At 39.3% G+C, this 17,472-nt stretch overlaps 3 protein-coding genes across 3 annotated transcripts; 2 read left to right on the top strand and 1 right to left on the bottom strand.

Annotated features, from left to right (window-relative positions):
- Positions 1–589: 589 nt before the first annotated feature.
- LOC102220354 (heme oxygenase 2-like) lies at positions 590–5,095 on the top strand. The gene is made up of 7 exons (XM_005806523.2): positions 590–637; positions 1,185–1,307; positions 1,393–1,510; positions 2,293–2,460; positions 2,613–2,936; positions 3,016–3,148; positions 4,448–5,095. The coding sequence occupies exons 2-7, from the start codon at positions 1,210–1,212 to the stop codon at positions 4,573–4,575; spliced, it is 969 nt and encodes a 322-aa protein (XP_005806580.1). The 5' UTR covers positions 590–637; positions 1,185–1,209; the 3' UTR covers positions 4,576–5,095.
- tmem186 (transmembrane protein 186) lies at positions 5,031–6,533 on the bottom strand. The gene is made up of 2 exons (XM_023334064.1): positions 6,210–6,533; positions 5,031–5,812 (listed from the first exon to the last, which is right to left on the bottom strand). The coding sequence occupies exons 1-2, from the start codon at positions 6,219–6,221 to the stop codon at positions 5,165–5,167; spliced, it is 660 nt and encodes a 219-aa protein (XP_023189832.1). The 5' UTR covers positions 6,222–6,533; the 3' UTR covers positions 5,031–5,164.
- Positions 6,534–6,587: 54 nt separating this feature from the next.
- Positions 6,588–13,499, top strand: gde1 (glycerophosphodiester phosphodiesterase 1). The gene is made up of 6 exons (XM_005806512.2): positions 6,588–7,083; positions 8,063–8,238; positions 8,486–8,591; positions 9,469–9,561; positions 10,467–10,678; positions 10,823–13,499. The coding sequence occupies exons 1-6, from the start codon at positions 6,829–6,831 to the stop codon at positions 10,968–10,970; spliced, it is 990 nt and encodes a 329-aa protein (XP_005806569.1). The 5' UTR covers positions 6,588–6,828; the 3' UTR covers positions 10,971–13,499.
- Positions 13,500–17,472: the final 3,973 nt, after the last annotated feature.

Here is a 17,472-nt window from a genome sequence, read left to right as displayed (position 1 = left end):
CTTACAAAATGTCCTTCATGATCAGTAAAGTATTTCTGAATTAAATCATCATAAATTATGCAAAATGCATAGTTTTGTGTGCATACCAATATTTTAAGATTCTAAGGGGACACCTTGCTCTTAAATTTTACAAACAATTTACCATGGCTGACTGGCTTTAGTTGTACATATAGTCATGTTTCAGGAATCCAGGAAATTTGCAAAAAGAACCCTTTCACTGGCATGTGTAAGATATTTTGCAGAAGCCTGGTCCAAGCTGCCAAATTTATTTACTGTGGATTTGTCAATGGTAGCAAATACTTCACTAGGTCTGATAGACACATCTTCAGAAAACGTTTGTTCAACTTATTTATTTTTGCACAATTAATAAGATCAAAATATTATTTTCTACACTTGTTACTCCATTTGTATTAGCTGGTGGGGACATTTTACCATTGTTCATTCCATACATTCATTCTCAAAACTTACCTTGGTGGAATCGCCACTCACAATATGGCGGACACGCCGGCGAGGCGACAAAGTGATGCGTCACGTCATCTAAACTTCTTCGCTGAAACTCGTGATTGGTACAGCTTTTAACCAATCATCTTCCATCTGCCTTTCCTTCTCCTCGATAGGCAGGCTGCGCACTGAGAAGGTAAACAAAGCTTCTCAATTTCATATTTTCTGCAAAACACGCTAGGGCGAATTTCACGTGTTGGGGAGATAACGAATGAAAGTTACTTTTTGCACAATTTTCATGTTAACAGACTTATTAATGTGCTCTCAACATGACGTCCAGTGACAGTTTTGTAACTGTCCCCCAAATGTGAGGTGCTGCTCATGTAATGCACTGCAACAGTTTAACACAATACTGAAGGAATGCCAAACAACGATATTATCACACATGTAGTTTACAGGAACAACACAATAATTCCCCACAGCTTATATAAACCTGAATAAACTGCAGCCATGTAAAACGACACTCAGGAGTTCCTTTACCGTAATACACCACGAACGACGGATCTAACTTTTAGCCTAAAGCAAGCCGGTTGTGTCTGCTCACTTGACTGCAGTAGCATGTAGTAGTAGAGTAAGATGTCCTGGAATTATGTGGGCACAATTTGACTGTTCTGTAATTCAAACTTTAGAGTTGTGAAATCACATATTTAAGTGTTATATTATTATATTCCTGTCTCAATAAGGTGGCAACTCTGAAAACTAGAAAAGATGGATAGCAATTCAATCTCTGAACCCAAATCCAATGGAGTGAAGGTGAAGAAAGGAGGAGCCAGGATCATTGTGGATGACAATGATGAGGGTCTTAGGTAAAGTCCTAACAGGGCCTTTCATCTGAAATACCTACACTATGGTGAGATGTTTGAAGTGTTAATTATGTCTCTGTGTTTCAAGTCCAACTGACCTGTCTGAGATGTTAGCCGAGGGCACCAAGGAGTCCCATGATCGAGCAGAGAACTGTCAGTTCGTCAAAGATTTCCTCAGGGGCCGCATCATCAGGGATGTGTTTAAGGTTGGCTTGAAAAGTACACATGCTTGACATGTTCAAAATACACAGGGCCCTGTGATTGAAAATGGTTGTACTTTCCTTTAGAACCTTATCCGTTTTTGTTTTTTTTACCACTTCTGCATATATAAGTATTTACATTTCAGATACAGAACTTATTAAAATTGTTGTTGCATACAGTTGTTCTGAGCTATGTGCAGGTTTAAATACCTCAAGCTCCATCAAATTGGTTTACCAAACAAACATGGAGATCAGTTTTCAAACATCTGAGTTTTGGAAACTAAGCCATTTTGGTTCGTTTAGGGAGGTGTGAATGCACAATCAAACTCTGGTCCGCCTTCACACCTAGGTCTCGGTTCAGTTGAAATGAACTGTGGTGCGGTTCAATAGCGGACTGGAGACTTTCTTTTGCTCTTGGAAGCATTGTGGGTAAATACAACCAAAATAATTGTGCAAGTCTCGTGCTAGCAGGAGAAATTGGTTGTGGTCTTTTGCCAAAGACGAAAGCGAAATCGTACAAGCGCTAAAATCTGATCTCCATTTTTGTTTATGTTTGGTGAAGAATGAGGTTGCGCTCATGTCTGCGTCAGAGGTTTTTGTGTCATTTCCTTCAGTGTTTTTGGTACCACAGACCATGGGGTGAACAAGTTTTTCAAGGGTTTGGATAATTAGTCACAATGCAGTGGGAAAGTGAACCATACCACTTTCAATGTAGTAATTATGGTCCCCAGTCAAACCTGATAGTCTGTTGGACTGCGCTTCTTTTTTTTCTCTTTATATTCAATCAGAGAGGCACAGTAGCTTTGTACTTCGTCTATTCAGCGATGGAGGAGGAGATAGAGAAGAATAAGGATCACCCTCACATCGCTCCAATCTATTTTCCTGTGGAGTTGCACCGTCGCGAGGCACTGGCCCGGGACCTGGAGTATTTTTATGGAGCAGACTGGGAGAGCCAAGTGAGCACAAAGCACAGTTATAGTTCAATGTCTATGTAGCTTGTCGCATTGTTTTCATTAGGAACATTAATTCTCTGCAGCAAATTGTGTTTCTATCAGGAAGCTCTCACCACTGAAACGCAAACTTGTCACGGTGGCATTCTTTCCGGCAGATCAGCCTCTCTGCAGGCACCGAGCCTTACGTGAACCGGATCCACGAGGTGGGAGAGGCAGACCCGGTTCTATTGGTGGCCCATTCCTACACCCGCTACATGGGGGATCTGTCAGGAGGACAGATCCTGAAGAAAGTGGCCCAAAGGGCTCTGAAGCTGCCTGCATCGGGAGAGGGTCTGAACTTCTACCAGTTTGAAGGAATCACCAGCCACAGGGGCTTCAAGCAGCTTTACCGCAGCAGGATGAATGAGCTGGAGCTGGACCTGGAGGCCAAACAGAGGATTGTAAATGAGTCCAATAGGGCGTTTGGATTCAACATGATGGTGGGTGAGCAGGGTGGTTCCAATAAAGCTGTAACTAGAAGGCTGAAGCTAACGGGGGTATTATTAATTATTTTATCAGGTCTTCTCAGAGCTCGAGGAAATTGGAAACACCAGCAAAGAGGAAGTCCAAGAGGACGGCTTTAGGCATGGTCATGCAGAGCTCATTCAAGAGAGTGATTTCAACAAGTGCCCGTACTATGCAGCTAAAATGGGTAAGGTGCCTTTGCTGTTCTGTAGTGTAAATTGATAAGACAGGCCAATAGAAATCACCACACAGCCTTGAATAAACATAATTTCAGTTGAAGCACTTTCTTTCCTGCAATTTATTTTAAAGTGTAACTTTTCCAAAATGATTAGCTAGTCCTCATAGCTAAAGCCTTGTGAAAAATTTCATACCGCAAACTATTTTCAAAGTACAACAATCATTTTTATGTGATAGAATAACATAAAGCAGCACATAAAAACAAAACAGAGGAAAAAAACAGAACTTTTGCATAATTTTAAATGAAATCTAAATAGTTTGCAGCTCATCTATTTAACCCCCTTTATTCTAAAACTTCTTAGAATAAAGGACACAATTTATTAGATTTCAGTCATTTTGGAGTTGTGGATAAATATGGAAAAACAAAATACGAGTCTTGAAAACAGTTGTATTTCCAAGCTGTACTTTCTATCCCATTGTCTTAAATGTTGACATTTGTTCATTTTTATACCTCTTTTTATTGTTTACTTTGTTTTTTATCTCCTTCTGTTCTAACTTTTTTACTTTGTTTCTCATTTTCCTCATTCTTTTGTTTCTGCCATTATCTCCTGTGTCCTCCCCTCTTGTTCTTCATTTTTTTCTTCTTTTATTTTTGTGCTCATATTTCTGGCCCTCCTATTGTCATTTATTTATTCCCTTCTTCAGTCCTCCCACACTATGCCTTTTAACTTCTGTGTTTCATCTTCCCTTTCTTGTCTTCCCTCCTCTTTTTTTACTTCCTTCCTCGTGTTCTACCATTCCTTCTGTCCTTGTTCCATACATACTTGAAACTTCACCCCTGTAAAAATATCTGTTATATTTTCAAATGGCTTCAATGTAGCTCAGAATTCTCAAAAGTGTCTAAAAAATGTCTGCATGTTTTAAAGCAAATGTATAGGAACCCTGCTTTCATACATTCAAAAGTGAATGCTTTTGCAGAACGTTAACACTGCGTATCATTGAACACATCATCTCCGTGGTAAAACGTGATGGCAGCATCATGCTGTGGAGACGGAAAAGTTAAAGGGGTATTGAATGTTGACAAGATAGTTTAAAGTACTAAACAATGCGAGTGTCAATGTGGTTTATTCCTCCTCAATGCAGATTAGATTTATTGTTCGACCCAATGTTGAAGTGATGTTGGATGACTAAAACAGTTGTTTCATTTACTGCTTGGTGGAAGAACTATTACATAAACAGTTCTTTATTTACTTGACATTTTTTAACTGTCTGTTCTCCGTGCCTAACCTTCCCCCTCTCCTCTGTCCAGCTGCAAATGGGAATCCAACCTATGCCTTCCAGTTAGCCAAGACGCTTGTGGGTCATCTGCCCTGCCAGGTGGCGCTGGCTGCCTGGGTTGCCATCTTTGCTGGCTTTACAGCCTGGTACCTTCTGTAAACTCAGGCAACTTTCTTCAGCCTTTAAAAAAAGTTCAGGATAAAATGGCTGTTTAAACCATGTTAAATTTGTGTGAACTCAAGTTACTTTTTTGTTTTGTTTTTTTGAGCGACTTCACTTGTAGGACTGGAGTTAGTCAAGAAGATATTATACGTCACATGACAGTGAGTTCTTCCTCCATGGTGCTTTGTTTTTTTTTTATATCCTGTATTCTGTGGGCATACAATTATGAGAAACTTTGTCATCTAGAGAACAGCTAAAAGTTTAAACTTGTGACATATCATCCAAAATCATAAACTGTATTTAATGCAAACTAGTTGTAGAATAATGAAGAGTGTTATGTTGTTTTAAAAAATGCTCTGTGCAAATGTGTGTGCATGTGTAAAAGTAAAAAACCTTAAATGCTACTACAGCAGCATACAATCTATTTCTTAAAAATGATGAGACTGATAGGATTTCCAAATCCCCAAGAATTTTAATCTTTATACTATCTATTTTCAATAACAGTCAGTGCAAACAATATGTGTGATTGTACATTCATTCCATTTTCATCAGTCCAGTCCTACTGTCCTATTGACTATGCAAGCAACTACTGAAAACTTCCGAAAACCTTCTCAAAGCCTTGCTTATCCACGACCCGTCCAAAACGAGTGGAAAAATAAAATGTGTCTGGACTGCTGTATCTCTTCAGTTTCAGTATAGTCTCACTTGCAGAGTCTCCAGTATCCGCAATGGTCATAATGTCTGACACAGGAAGATAGATGTCTTGACGCTTGCCCCAGAAAGTGAGGTGAGAAACTTTGAGCGTGGTTAGGGATGGGTCCAGGTACATCATTCCTACAACTCTTCTGAAGAGGTGACTGGCAATGTAGAGCATGCCACCAGCAAAAAGAGCAATCCCAGTTGAGTAGCTGACTAGAAATAGGGAGACAATTCCTTGGAAGTAGAGAAAGTACACTGGGGGCAAGAGGACCAAAGTGACTGCAGTCTGAAACAGCTTGAGCCTGGACATAGCTCTCAGGAGCCTGATATGAGGCAGGGTGTAAATCATAGAGTATTTCTGTGCTGATAGGTCAGAGTATCTGATCAGGGTTGTGATTTCTGGCGTGAGGGTTCCATGACAGCTCTGAAGGAACGGAGTGTGAGCTGAACGAGGCTGGTACCTTGAGAGAAGAAATGATCTTCTGGTGCAGGTCAGGGCCTGAGAGGTGAACCTGGTCAGAAATATTGGTCTGATCTGTGGGAAATAAACATTGATTAGAAAAAAACCCCAACTGTGTAGCCCAATTGTAAAAATGCCCGATTTAAAGCAAAACCTTCACAAATCTACAGTAGTCCTTGATGAAACAGCTAGTAGCGTGTAACCAAGGCTGATTTTTAATTCTCTAAACCTTCAGAGGGAAATCACTTGTTTTACTTGACTGTCAACATGCACTCATTTTACGTTATGGTCTACAAACATTAAGACAAGAGCTAGAAAAATATGAAGTATTCGGTAGAAAGGCAAACTTTTATGTAAGCTGCACTTGTAATTATGAATGAGATGCTAACCTAGAGTTAGCTAATAAACTGGACTTTACTTTTTGTTGCTAATTAAATAAAATAATATTATTAAAATAATATAAATGTCTCACCATGATGCTCATCACGACTGACGAGCGTAGTTTTTTTTTTAAAGAGAAACGAAAATGAAAACAAAAGGAGAGATGACCAAAGTCAACCTGAGTATGCTAGGAGCATGCTAATATGAAGCTAACCTAATGACCGACCCGGAAGAACTTAACAAAACAAGCCGTCATTGATTATCCAAATATTTTTCCCCTTTATGGCCCTGTGTAAAGACATAAAGTCAAAAATATATTCGATGTTATCTGCTTTATTACTGCTGCCATTATTCCATATATAAAATAACATAACAGGCTAGCGCAGGTAGCACGGAACTGCTGGACGGCCACATCCGGTTGGGAGGTGCAACCTCAAAGTGTTCCGCTTGTCCGTCCAACCGGGTTAAATGTCCCACCGGCTGACTGCGGGCATTTGTATCGCTCTAAACCTTATAATGAACATTTCTAAAACGCTATACCGTATGAGTGGAATATAGTCCTGCGTCAAGCCGTATTTTAGGAAAATGACCGCTGAAGGACAATAAATGTCACATTCAAGGGCGACTTTGCCTCTGCAGTTTGAAGGTAATTTCTGCTTTCCGACTCGAAACTCAAGAGGACACGGAAAAGGGAAAAAAGGAGAACCACCATGCTTCAGCTGGGAGATGAAGTCACCCTCTACTCGCTGGTCTTCGTGCTGGTCCTGCTGGGAACCCGGAGCCCCTTGTGGTCCACCGCCCTCACGACCTCCCTCTATCTGTTTGTAGCCATGTTCAGGTTTCCGCAGTTGGCGACCAGCAGGGCACGGCAGGTGCTGAACCCGGCAGCGGGAAAGGCATCCGCGGTCGCTCACCGAGGCGGTGGCCACGACGCCCCGGAGAACACGATAGCAGCCATTCGGGAGGTGAGAGTCATTGCCAACAAAGACAGAACTCTCCACTTCACCTCTTGTCTGTGAAGGAGTTTATTTGGGAAAACTCCGCTAATTAAAATTGTGGTCTTACTGGGTTTTATTTATGAGTATCAGAGTAAAGAGGGCTCACTGCAATTTTTTTGTAATACAGTCATTCACTGCAGATTTTATATCTGTGGTTTGACACAATTTGATTCACATAAAGATTTTGAAACCTATAGTTCTTTCTAGATACAAACTTACTTCCCTTTTATTTATGACGTAAACAAAGTTTTTCCCAAACTTCTCAGTTTTAACCAGCTTGATCAACAAAACTGGAAGTGAGCTGAACTTTTTTTTAATCACAGATAAACATTAAAATATGTTGAACAGTATAGATTGAGTCAAAGACATTTAATTTTTTGCATGTTCCTGAGGTTTTTCCATTATCTTAAACTTGTTCTCCAGACTTGTTTTGCAAGTTTGACTTCAGAAAAAAAAAAAAAGTCTATTCATTCTTTAGTTTGACTTTTCACCTCAAGTGAAAAACGAATTTGTACAACTTAAACCTCAAATTCCAAGTTCAGGATATCTGTTATTGTGTTTGTAAACAAATTTAACAGCAGAACGATTAAATTTGCTGTTAAAGTGGATATGGTTACCCAGCATTGAACCTCACATTTGAAGGACCGATTGATCCCTAAATCAAAGTTCCTATACATTCTGACGCAACAGTGACACCTAGTGGCTCAACTCGTCTCCTACACGTAACTTAAAGGAGTTTTCAGAGAAATTGGATGTAGAGATCAGCCTCGTCAGCGCCGCCGCTGGTTCTTATAGCATCGCTCTTTCAAAGGATTTTGTAGCACCCAGCTAGCCTGTTAAATAAACTTAACCAAATGGAATAACTTTTTTAATGGGTTTTGTCATGTTTTTTTCTTCTGAAAGATTATATCTTTTTGAATGTATGCATTTCTTCCTCTGCTCATAGGCGAGTAGGAATGGTGCGACCGGTGTTGAGTTGGACTTGGAGTTCTCTGCAGATGGGATCCCCATCCTCATGCATGATGACACCGTGGATCGGACCACCAACGGTTCGGGCCCACTCAACAAGATGAGCTTCTCCGAGCTGCTCAAACTCGATGCATCTGCTAAACATCGATTCAGGTGAGGAACGGACAAAACAGAATGCGGACGAATCTAAACTCCTGTGCACATGCTGCTGGGTAACAAAATGATTGAATTCAACGTACTCCCGTTGCATCGGTGCAGACAGAATGTAGCAATTATTTTATAAAATACACGTGTTATTGTGAGATGAATATAAAGGTATTGTTTTGGTCATTATCTAATCAGAATATAACTCCTTGTTTCTAAAGCCTGACTTATGAATGAGCTCTGCTTTTCTCACTAGGTCCAAGTTTGTTGGCGAGAAGATCCCAACTCTGGAAGAGGCCGTAAAGGAGTGCATCAAGCTGAAACTCACCATCTACTTTGATGTCAAAGGTCATCCAGATGAGGTGCAGCCATCAAAACTAACAAACAGAGTTGGTGATGTGCAGCCGGTTTTATTGATTTACATCCAGGTGAAAGTGCAAAAGGATGTTGGGCCTCTCCTGTGCGTTGCAGAAATATTCCTGCCTGTCTCCAACGCTTCCACGTTCGGTTGCTGCGATTTATATTATTAAAATGTTTTGTGTAATAGATTGAAGTAAAGTGGACAGAATAGTTAAATACTTCTTTGTATCACTTTTGTAAGGCACTGTAAGACGAGGTCCCACAATGGAGACAATGATTGAAATGAAATCTTTATTAAAAACTAATACAGATCTAAAGGCTTCATCGGAACAACATAGAATAAGAGAATAATTAGTGATAAATGGGTGCAGATATGACACAAATACAGCTTTTTCTTCAACATTTAAATATACTATGATTGCTTATATAGAGCAATAAAGATCAAATTAAAGGAGCTTATTGAATCTTGTCACACTTGAGTTTTGAATTAATACTGAAGGTGTTAAATTTGTTTTAAAAAAAGGAAAATCATTTGATGTGATTTTTCATTATTATTATTGTTACTATTATTAAGTGTGAGAGAGATGCACATGTGATCCTGAACTCTGTGTTTCCAGTTTGTATTCAGGATTTTAGGCACTTGATAGCTAAGTTGGTTGATGCAGTGTTGAATGTTTTCAGTTTGTTTATTTTTTTTGGTTGTGACATTTTTTCAGCAGAGGGCCCACAGCGGTGTGTCTGTACTCGCACCATGTGGCTGTTTGGAAACAGAACAAACAAAAACACTCACTGCAAAAAAAAAAAAAAAAAAAAAATGAAAGAAACAAAAAAACTGCCTGACCTTCCTTCTGCACCCCTCTGTTTTTCCTTCCCGTCCAGTCAGCTGCAGCGCTTAAAGACTTGTACAAGAAATACCCGGTTCTCTACAACAGCAGCATCGTCTGCTCCTTCCAACCCAAAGTCATCTATAGGGTAAGAGCGTGGTTGATCTCTGGAAACTTTGAAGCAGGAGGTTTAGTTTCTGCAGGGTTACTCAGCACTGCTTTATATGCCTTTAGTTAATTATAACCAACCCCTACATGGCCACACAAGTTCCCAAAAGATTACATTTGTCGTTTTTGTGTTACCTTAATCCGTTTTCCTTAGAGCGACGTTTGCTTCGCTGCTTTGCTGCGAAACGTTACAGTTACGCAATCAAGTTCAAATTCATCCCTCCAAAACAAGTTTCCACTCGCACTTGCCTGTGAAGGCATCACAAAAAGCCATAAATCTCCTTGATCCGAGTTGTTTTAAGCATGCACATTTGTATTTATTTTTCCCTTTCTACTTTTGCGTGCTTTCTCGTTGGCAGCTGTTCACTTGTGTTGATGATTCTCACCGTGTTTGAGAACACGCTGCTTCTGACCTGCACATACTTTCAATTCAGGATGAACAAATATGAAAAGCCAATATTAAAATCGCTACAATATATTGCTAGATTGCTTCTCCGTTTGAGCACCACTGTTTTAGATACATAAAGGTTTTTATTACTCAAATCCAACTTGAATGATTCAGAATTTAAGACAAAATATCTGCTGGTTAGCTTGATTGTTTTGCATGCTTTAATGCCTTTGCACTTTGAGAAATCTTAAATTATCTCAGCCAGCTATATTTCTTTAAACTTTTGTACAAGTTAAAAGAAACATAGCTTTCTTTTAACTTTAAAGAAAAAGATATAAACCTCGGTTTCGTATTGTTGATACATAATTCACAGCAGTAAAATCTGTGGTTTCCTCTAGCAGATCATTCCCGTCACGTATAACTGTCATTGCTGCTGCAGTTCAGACTTTCAGACATTTTTTTTTTTTTTGTTTCTTTGTTTGTTTCGTTTTGTCCAGATGAGACAGAGCGACCCTGAAGTGCTCACAGCGTTGACCCACAGGCCGTGGAGCTTGAGCTGTCTCGGCGATGGTACGCCACGTTTTTCATCACTATGGCAACATCACTGGATGAGAATGATGGACATCTTGTTGGACTGGGCACATCATCACCTGCTGTGGAAGCTGTGTGGCACCTCCGCCTTCCTGATCCAGAAAAACGTCGTGTCACAGTGAGTTGAGCCAGTCACTCTTTCTTTGAAATTCAACACTTGCTCTGAAGTTGAGCTCCCAAGATAATCCAGAAGGCTTACGTTTTTATCACGTCGACGTGTGTCCTGATGAACACATCCTCATGCGTGTCTTTCTGTCTGCAGGGACTATGTCCAGTACTGGGCTCAAAGGGGAGTGGAAGTTGTAGCCTGGACCGTCAACACAAAATTGGAGAAAGATTATTTCCAGGAGGTGCTACACATCAATTACATCACAGACAGCCTTGTGGAAGATTGTGAACCTCATTACTGAGACACACGGCCAATAGCTGCCCATAACGTCTCGATATCAGATAACATCCTTAAAATGAAAGAGGATGTTTAGACTAATTACTCCTCCTCAGCTATCGGTGTCAACAGATAAGGCCCTCTTCTCACCAGAGTAAGACCATGTCACAACTTTAAAACTAAACGGAAATATCTACCGTGGTGCACCAAGAGCACAGTGTGATTTTCGTTGTTGGAGTTCCCCCTCTGCTTTTAGAAAAGCACATACACCTCCATGCTGCACATATGCAGCTTGCTGCGGTGGTTGAATGTGATGGTGGAGGTGCAGAAACCTATCGTATTTACAGAAATTTTTCCCAGATTGCAAGGAAACTTTATTGTGAAATGGTGATACCGTTCTGACAGAATGGTATAAAAAAAGCAGTAACTTTCCACTCAAGTTTTTTTTTCTTTCCTCCCCCAAATTTGCTACAATCTAGCAAACTTTAAATAGTCTTGAAGATTATTGGGCGATCCCAATCTGTTGTGAAGAGGGTCGGATAAATCAAACGTTCCAGTACTGTAAATTTACGCTGAGTTTTACCTGTGGATTTTCAAACTTTTTAAACTTTTATTTCTAACTTTGTAATAAGAGGCCATGTATCAGGTTTTATGTTCCTTTAGACACTTTATAAATATGATAAATTCAGTTGCACATGTGGTGCATACAGAGATTTTCAGACAGCGTGCTTCTACTTTTTGTCTCAAACGGACTCGTCTCAGACTATCTGTGCAAAAGTCTTTACAGGTTTTTCTGGGCTCTTCAGTTTATCTTTGGACAATGGCTGCTAACATTAAACTAATACTTAGTTTAGTTTGACGGTTTTTAAAGAATCCTTTGAATTTATTGATTTGGCCACTTAAAAGTGCAAATCCACCAAAACAAAGCAAATCCACCATGAAAAGCTCTCGACTTAAGGAATAAAACAGTTTTGTGTCTGCAAACGTTGACTTTTAAAAGACCCCTTGAATTTTTACCTTTGGTGCTGAACCTTGATTTGCTCTATTTTCTGTCTTCTGACAAACGAGGTGGTAACAGATCACATATGAACACATACTTAATACCACTCTGAGCTCTACTACTTGAGCTCTTTTACAAAGAACAATATGGAACAGAACAGAATAAAAAAAGACACAAACAATCCCCACTGCAAAAACCTGGCGGTGGCAGCTTCATTCTGAGGGGTTGCTGTTCTGGTCAGCGTTGGTGTCCTGTATTGAATCAAATACAGGACAATCCTGCATTTTCAGTCTCCACTGAGTAAATATTCACCTTTTTGACATAATTTTAATCTGATTAAAATGTACCATGAAGAAAACAACCAATGTCCTAAAGATTAAAGAACCGCAAGAGAACTTCCATTTAAAACAAAACTGAGGAGAAAATGACAAATTAAGACTTTTGCACAGAAAGACTTCTGGACTCAGGATTTTAATAAGTTGTTTGTTTCCTGTCTTTATTTTGCTTATTGTTGATGCCTGCAACATTTGTCCTTCCACACTAAAAGGGAGAGTGTAAATATGTCTTGTTTATGAATGTTGAAGAATGACTGAGAGTCAGTGCACTGGTTTAATGCAGATCAGTCTTCCTCTACGCTCATGTATGAAAGGACTTGTGATTATAAGCGATCATATACTTCTTTGTTTTTGTCAAAGTAATTTATCTCCTTTTATTGAGAATGGTGGGAGTGGCACTGAAATACTGTGAAATATGAAAATAAATAACCAAATCTGGAAGCAACCAAGCAAGGGCATAAGCAGGAAAAACTTAGAAATGTTGAAAGAAACAAAAGGTTTGTGTGGAGTTAAAATCTCCTAAGGCAACAAATATCTTTGGAAATTGTTTTTAAAACATCCGGCGATCCTTGTTCTCAGTTTTTCAGTTTGTCTTTGTTCATCATTAAATTCCACACAAATTATCAGATAGTTACATTATGGATAAAGGAAAAATATTTACTTTTGGTTCGATTGGGTTTACTTTGGTAAAATTGCTTTTATAGTAGACCTACTTAGAGAAATTAAATATAATAGATTAAGATATTTATTCCCACTCATTTCTAAACTGCTATAGATCTTTAATTAGCTGTTTTGTTTTTTATATTGCAGATTGTTTCTGTCGAGTCCAGAAATGTCCATTTAGAGAACAAGAAACTGTCAAACAGATGTGTTTTTAATGTTTAGTAAACGGTATTGCACAGATATGTAAGCAGGCAACTGGTCTCTATCTGCAGATTGAGTAACCTGGAAAGAAGCTGGACTGTAAATAACGAGCCGTGCCAATTACATGTGTGATATATGAAATCACTATAAGTGAGACATCTTTCTAGACTGCAGCTGTAACCGATAATGTATGCTTGAGTATTTCAGAGCACGTGATTATATTTCTGCTTGTGTTTTACTAGCCTCACATCTTTTACACTCTGCACAGAAAGTGATTTGTAAGCGGTCATAAAGTGGAATGCCTATTTCATTGTCTGTCCTAAAATAAAACAATGTTTGGGTTCTTTTGATGGAATAGGTCTCTGTTTATGTGTGGAAGGTGTTTATGGAGCAGAAACGGATTCGTGTTGGATCGGGTTTTTACCGAGATGCAGTTTGTAGCGTCTCGGTTGATCTGATTGTCAAGCAATCCCGCAGTTCCTCTACAAGGAGGAAGACAACTCTTCTGTGGTAAAAAGGCAAAACTCTCTAAAGAACAAGGAATAGTACAGATGTTACATTGTAAAATAACGAAAGTCCAGTTTATTTGTGTTACACATTTCAGCAACAAGGCAATTCCAAGTGCCTTCTATCATAAAAACATGATGTATTCACCAATTATTAAATGATTAAATTTTGTCAAATACCATCATCAATCAAATATGTTGATCAATGTTTCATTTAATAGGAATCAAAGGCAACTCTAAACCGGTGAGTTTTTTAGCCTTCATTTAAAAGGAATTCAGTGTTTCAGCTCTTTGCAGTTTTCTGGAAGTTTGTTCCAGATTAGTGGTGTATAGCTGCTGAATGCTGCTTCTCTATTTTCCCCCAGAATAACTCATTTGTTCATGTCACAACCTCAAACTTTGATGTATTTTATTGGATAGATGCTCCCAATTGAAACAGAAAATGAAATTTTGGGAGAGATTTTGGTTTTTCATTCTTATCTCCGTGTAAATAAAGCTGTTCTGCGATGACCTCGGAGTGCCGTTATCAAACAAACGGCATCACAAAGAACACAGCGAGCATAAAACAATATCCTAAGCTCCAGCTCATGACCAGACAAGAAAGGCCGTTGTTGAAATAAGTTAACATGTGGAAGAAGTTGTCGAAGGTCGGCAAACGAGAATGTATAAAACCCTTTGGGGTACACCTAAAACACCATGTGTACCGGAAAACTAACACCGTTTGTAGATCAACCACATTGTGAAACATGGCAATAGCAGCATCGTTCAGTGGGGACTGTTATTTCTTTCAGTGGAAAAAGAGAAGTTGGTCCATGTGGAGAAATGGATAAATGTAGGAAAACTTTAACTAGAGACTGGGAGGGGGAAAAAATGGGACAAATTCCACCTTCTAGCAGGGCGAGCCAGAGCTACAATGTGATGGTTTAAGACTAAAGCCAAATTTATGTTAGAATGTTCTAGTCAAAGTCCATTGATGTTAACACTATTCATCCGATCCGAGCTTGAGCAATTCGCACAGAAGACTTTCTGACTTGGTTGGGCTAAATATAAGCTAAAGCCTGTTGTTCGCAAATTAAAGTAACTTTGCTCACTTGGGTCACAAAAGCTCTACTTGACCAAATCTGCACGTAAATTCCACATAATAGGAGCTGCGACACTAATATCCAGCTTTTATTCATTTTTAGATGCCAAAGCCTGGTGGCTCTTGGTGGACAGATAGCAGAAATGAAGGGATTTTAAACGTGTTGAAGTTCTGATGTGATTTTTGGACCTGAAGAAGTTTAGTTTAAGGAGGTGTCATTCATTCCTCCAGCAAATGTTTTCTGACTTTGCTGTTAATGTTAAGCCTGCAGCATTGTGGATGATTAACTCGCTGCTGTCTGACCCAGATAGTCTGGATGAAAGGGGGAGGCGGTAGTATTGGATATCACCGCAGATAAGCCCGTCTGAGCCGCTTCTTGTGTCCGCTGATCTCCAGGAGCTAAACGCAGACAGTCGGCTGACACTCAGGTGGTTTTGTTCACCGGAGCACCAGCTGCTACCTGTGCTTACGGCTCTCAGATCCCAGGGTGACGCTATTGACGGACCCCGCTAGAAACAATTAAGCCACCGTAGAGCAAAGTAGCCATGGAAACCGGAGAGCCGTTATTAAATTATCACGAAATGCTGAGTCACTGTGTAGTGAAACTTTGTTAATTGACAACCACCCAGACTGGAAAACATTGGATCTCTGCTTGTTGTGGTTTATTAGGTGAAAGGTGAACACTTGGCTCCGCCTACGTAGATTAAAGAGAAACAAGGCGAGCGGAAACCAAGGGTTTTCAACTTCAAAATAAAAGCCTACGCTATATACGCCAGCATGACAACAACCAAAAGGCATAGTGAAAAAAATGTTTTATGTTATCATTAAGGGTAATCTTAAAACAAGTGCTTCTATTAAACCTGCTTAAAATATATGTTATAGAGCGCTTTTATAGTTCACTAACAATAACCTGCCAGAGGTATAGTGTAGCTAAGCAACCTCAAACAGTACAACAATGCATCTAAAATATAAACAGTGACGTGCGGTCATCATGGAAAAATAATATATAATGATACAATTATTTATATTGCTATTTTCACCCTGTTGTTTGTACTATGAAGTATTTATTTTTCATTTAGCTAAACCAATTTTGATTTTCTATTTTGTTTTTCTTCAAAATCGCTGAATTTTCCCATTTTCCCATTCAAATGCTTGGAAGCGAAGCCGGTGAGGCAGAGTGAGGCTGAGGCTCACCTTAGATTAATCAACCTCACCTTAGATTAATCAACCTCACCTTAGATTAATCAACCTCACCTTAGATTAATCAACCTCACCTTAGATTAATCAGCCTCACCTTAGATTAATCAGCCTCACCTTAGATTAATCAGCCTCACCTTAGATTAATCAGCCTCACCTTAGATTAATCAACCTCACCTTAGATTAATCAACCTCTCACTAACTGCACTGGCGGCCACTCTATGGGAGCATGATCCTCCTGTCTGCACGTCGCCAATAAAATGGTTAAAATACATTTAATGTATAAACTGATTTTCCATAATCTATCTTCTGTATATAATCTACAGTGTTTTTTGTGTTCGTGTGCTGAGGAGCGATCAGAAACGGCAGAGAATAGACTCGAGGTGAGGCAGGCAGTTCTCTTGCCTCATGGCAGGGGGCGCTCATGATCCCAGACATTGTGACTCCACAGCTGCAGAGTAAGAGACAGTAACAGCGAGCTAGCCATGGAGCTAGCCATGGAGCTAGCCATGGAGCTAGCCATGGAGCTAGCCATGGAGCTAGCCATGGAGCTAGCCATGGAGCTAGCCATGGAGTCAAGTGCAGCGATATATTTACGGTTTTCTCCTCTTACCACAACAATCACTTATTGATAAACGCAAAATAAACATTAAGCCTAAAACCATACTACTGCAACAGACTGAATGTTCTGCTCTTTGTGTGGGAAATATTTGAATGGTTTTTTTGTTTTGTTGTTGTCAGTTGCTATGGCAACGAGTCTGCGCGTAGCTGCGCTGACACAGAGAGAAATACGTGGTTTTGATTTGTACTTTAACGGGTTTTCTCTTTGCTGTGGAGCCCAGCGCGAAAATATTCACATCTACATGTCCAAGTTTGATTGAGTTAACGGAATTATTCTACGGCGGCAGCGCGGCTTTGCATGGCATGTTAAAGAATAGTCTTTTTGCCCTCCAGCGTTGTCCGCATGCGCGAAATTTCCTTACGTAAACAATAACATGCAGGGGATCTATATTTGTAAATATGATTATGATTAAGTCAGTGCCTCACCAGCTATGAACCTCACCGCACGTCACTGCATGTAAATATCTGGAGGGTTTTTTTTTTATTGCACAACGTTCCAGTAAAAAAGATAAAGCAAAAAAAAATTATCAGTACTAAAATAACATATTTAAACAATTCACGATACATGCATCATTTGTTTATCACTGATTTTATTTAATTAATTACATACTTTTACCTCAATATTTGATCAGATACTGTTTAAAGAGAAAAGATCTACATTTCAAATAACGTATTCAGATGTTTTACGTTGTTTGTTGTTTCGATTGTTTGTTTGTTTTAGATATGATGATGAAATAAAGTGAATAAAAAAGGCTATAAAGTGTCTTGTAAACAATTTCAGTGTATAATAAATAATACTAATCCAAATACTGACCCCTGTGGGACTCCAAAAATGTCTAGGCTCTCCTCTAGATGAGAGTATTAACGATGTACCTTTTGATGGCGCAACCTTTACTTGCAGCGTAAGGGTTTTATTTTGAAAT

The sequence above is a fragment of the Xiphophorus maculatus genome, chromosome 5, assembly GCF_002775205.1.
Source record: "Xiphophorus maculatus strain JP 163 A chromosome 5, X_maculatus-5.0-male, whole genome shotgun sequence".
NCBI lineage: Eukaryota > Metazoa > Chordata > Actinopteri > Cyprinodontiformes > Poeciliidae > Xiphophorus > Xiphophorus maculatus.
Note: the sequence above shows the minus strand (reverse complement) of the source record. Positions and strands in the feature narration are given on the sequence as shown.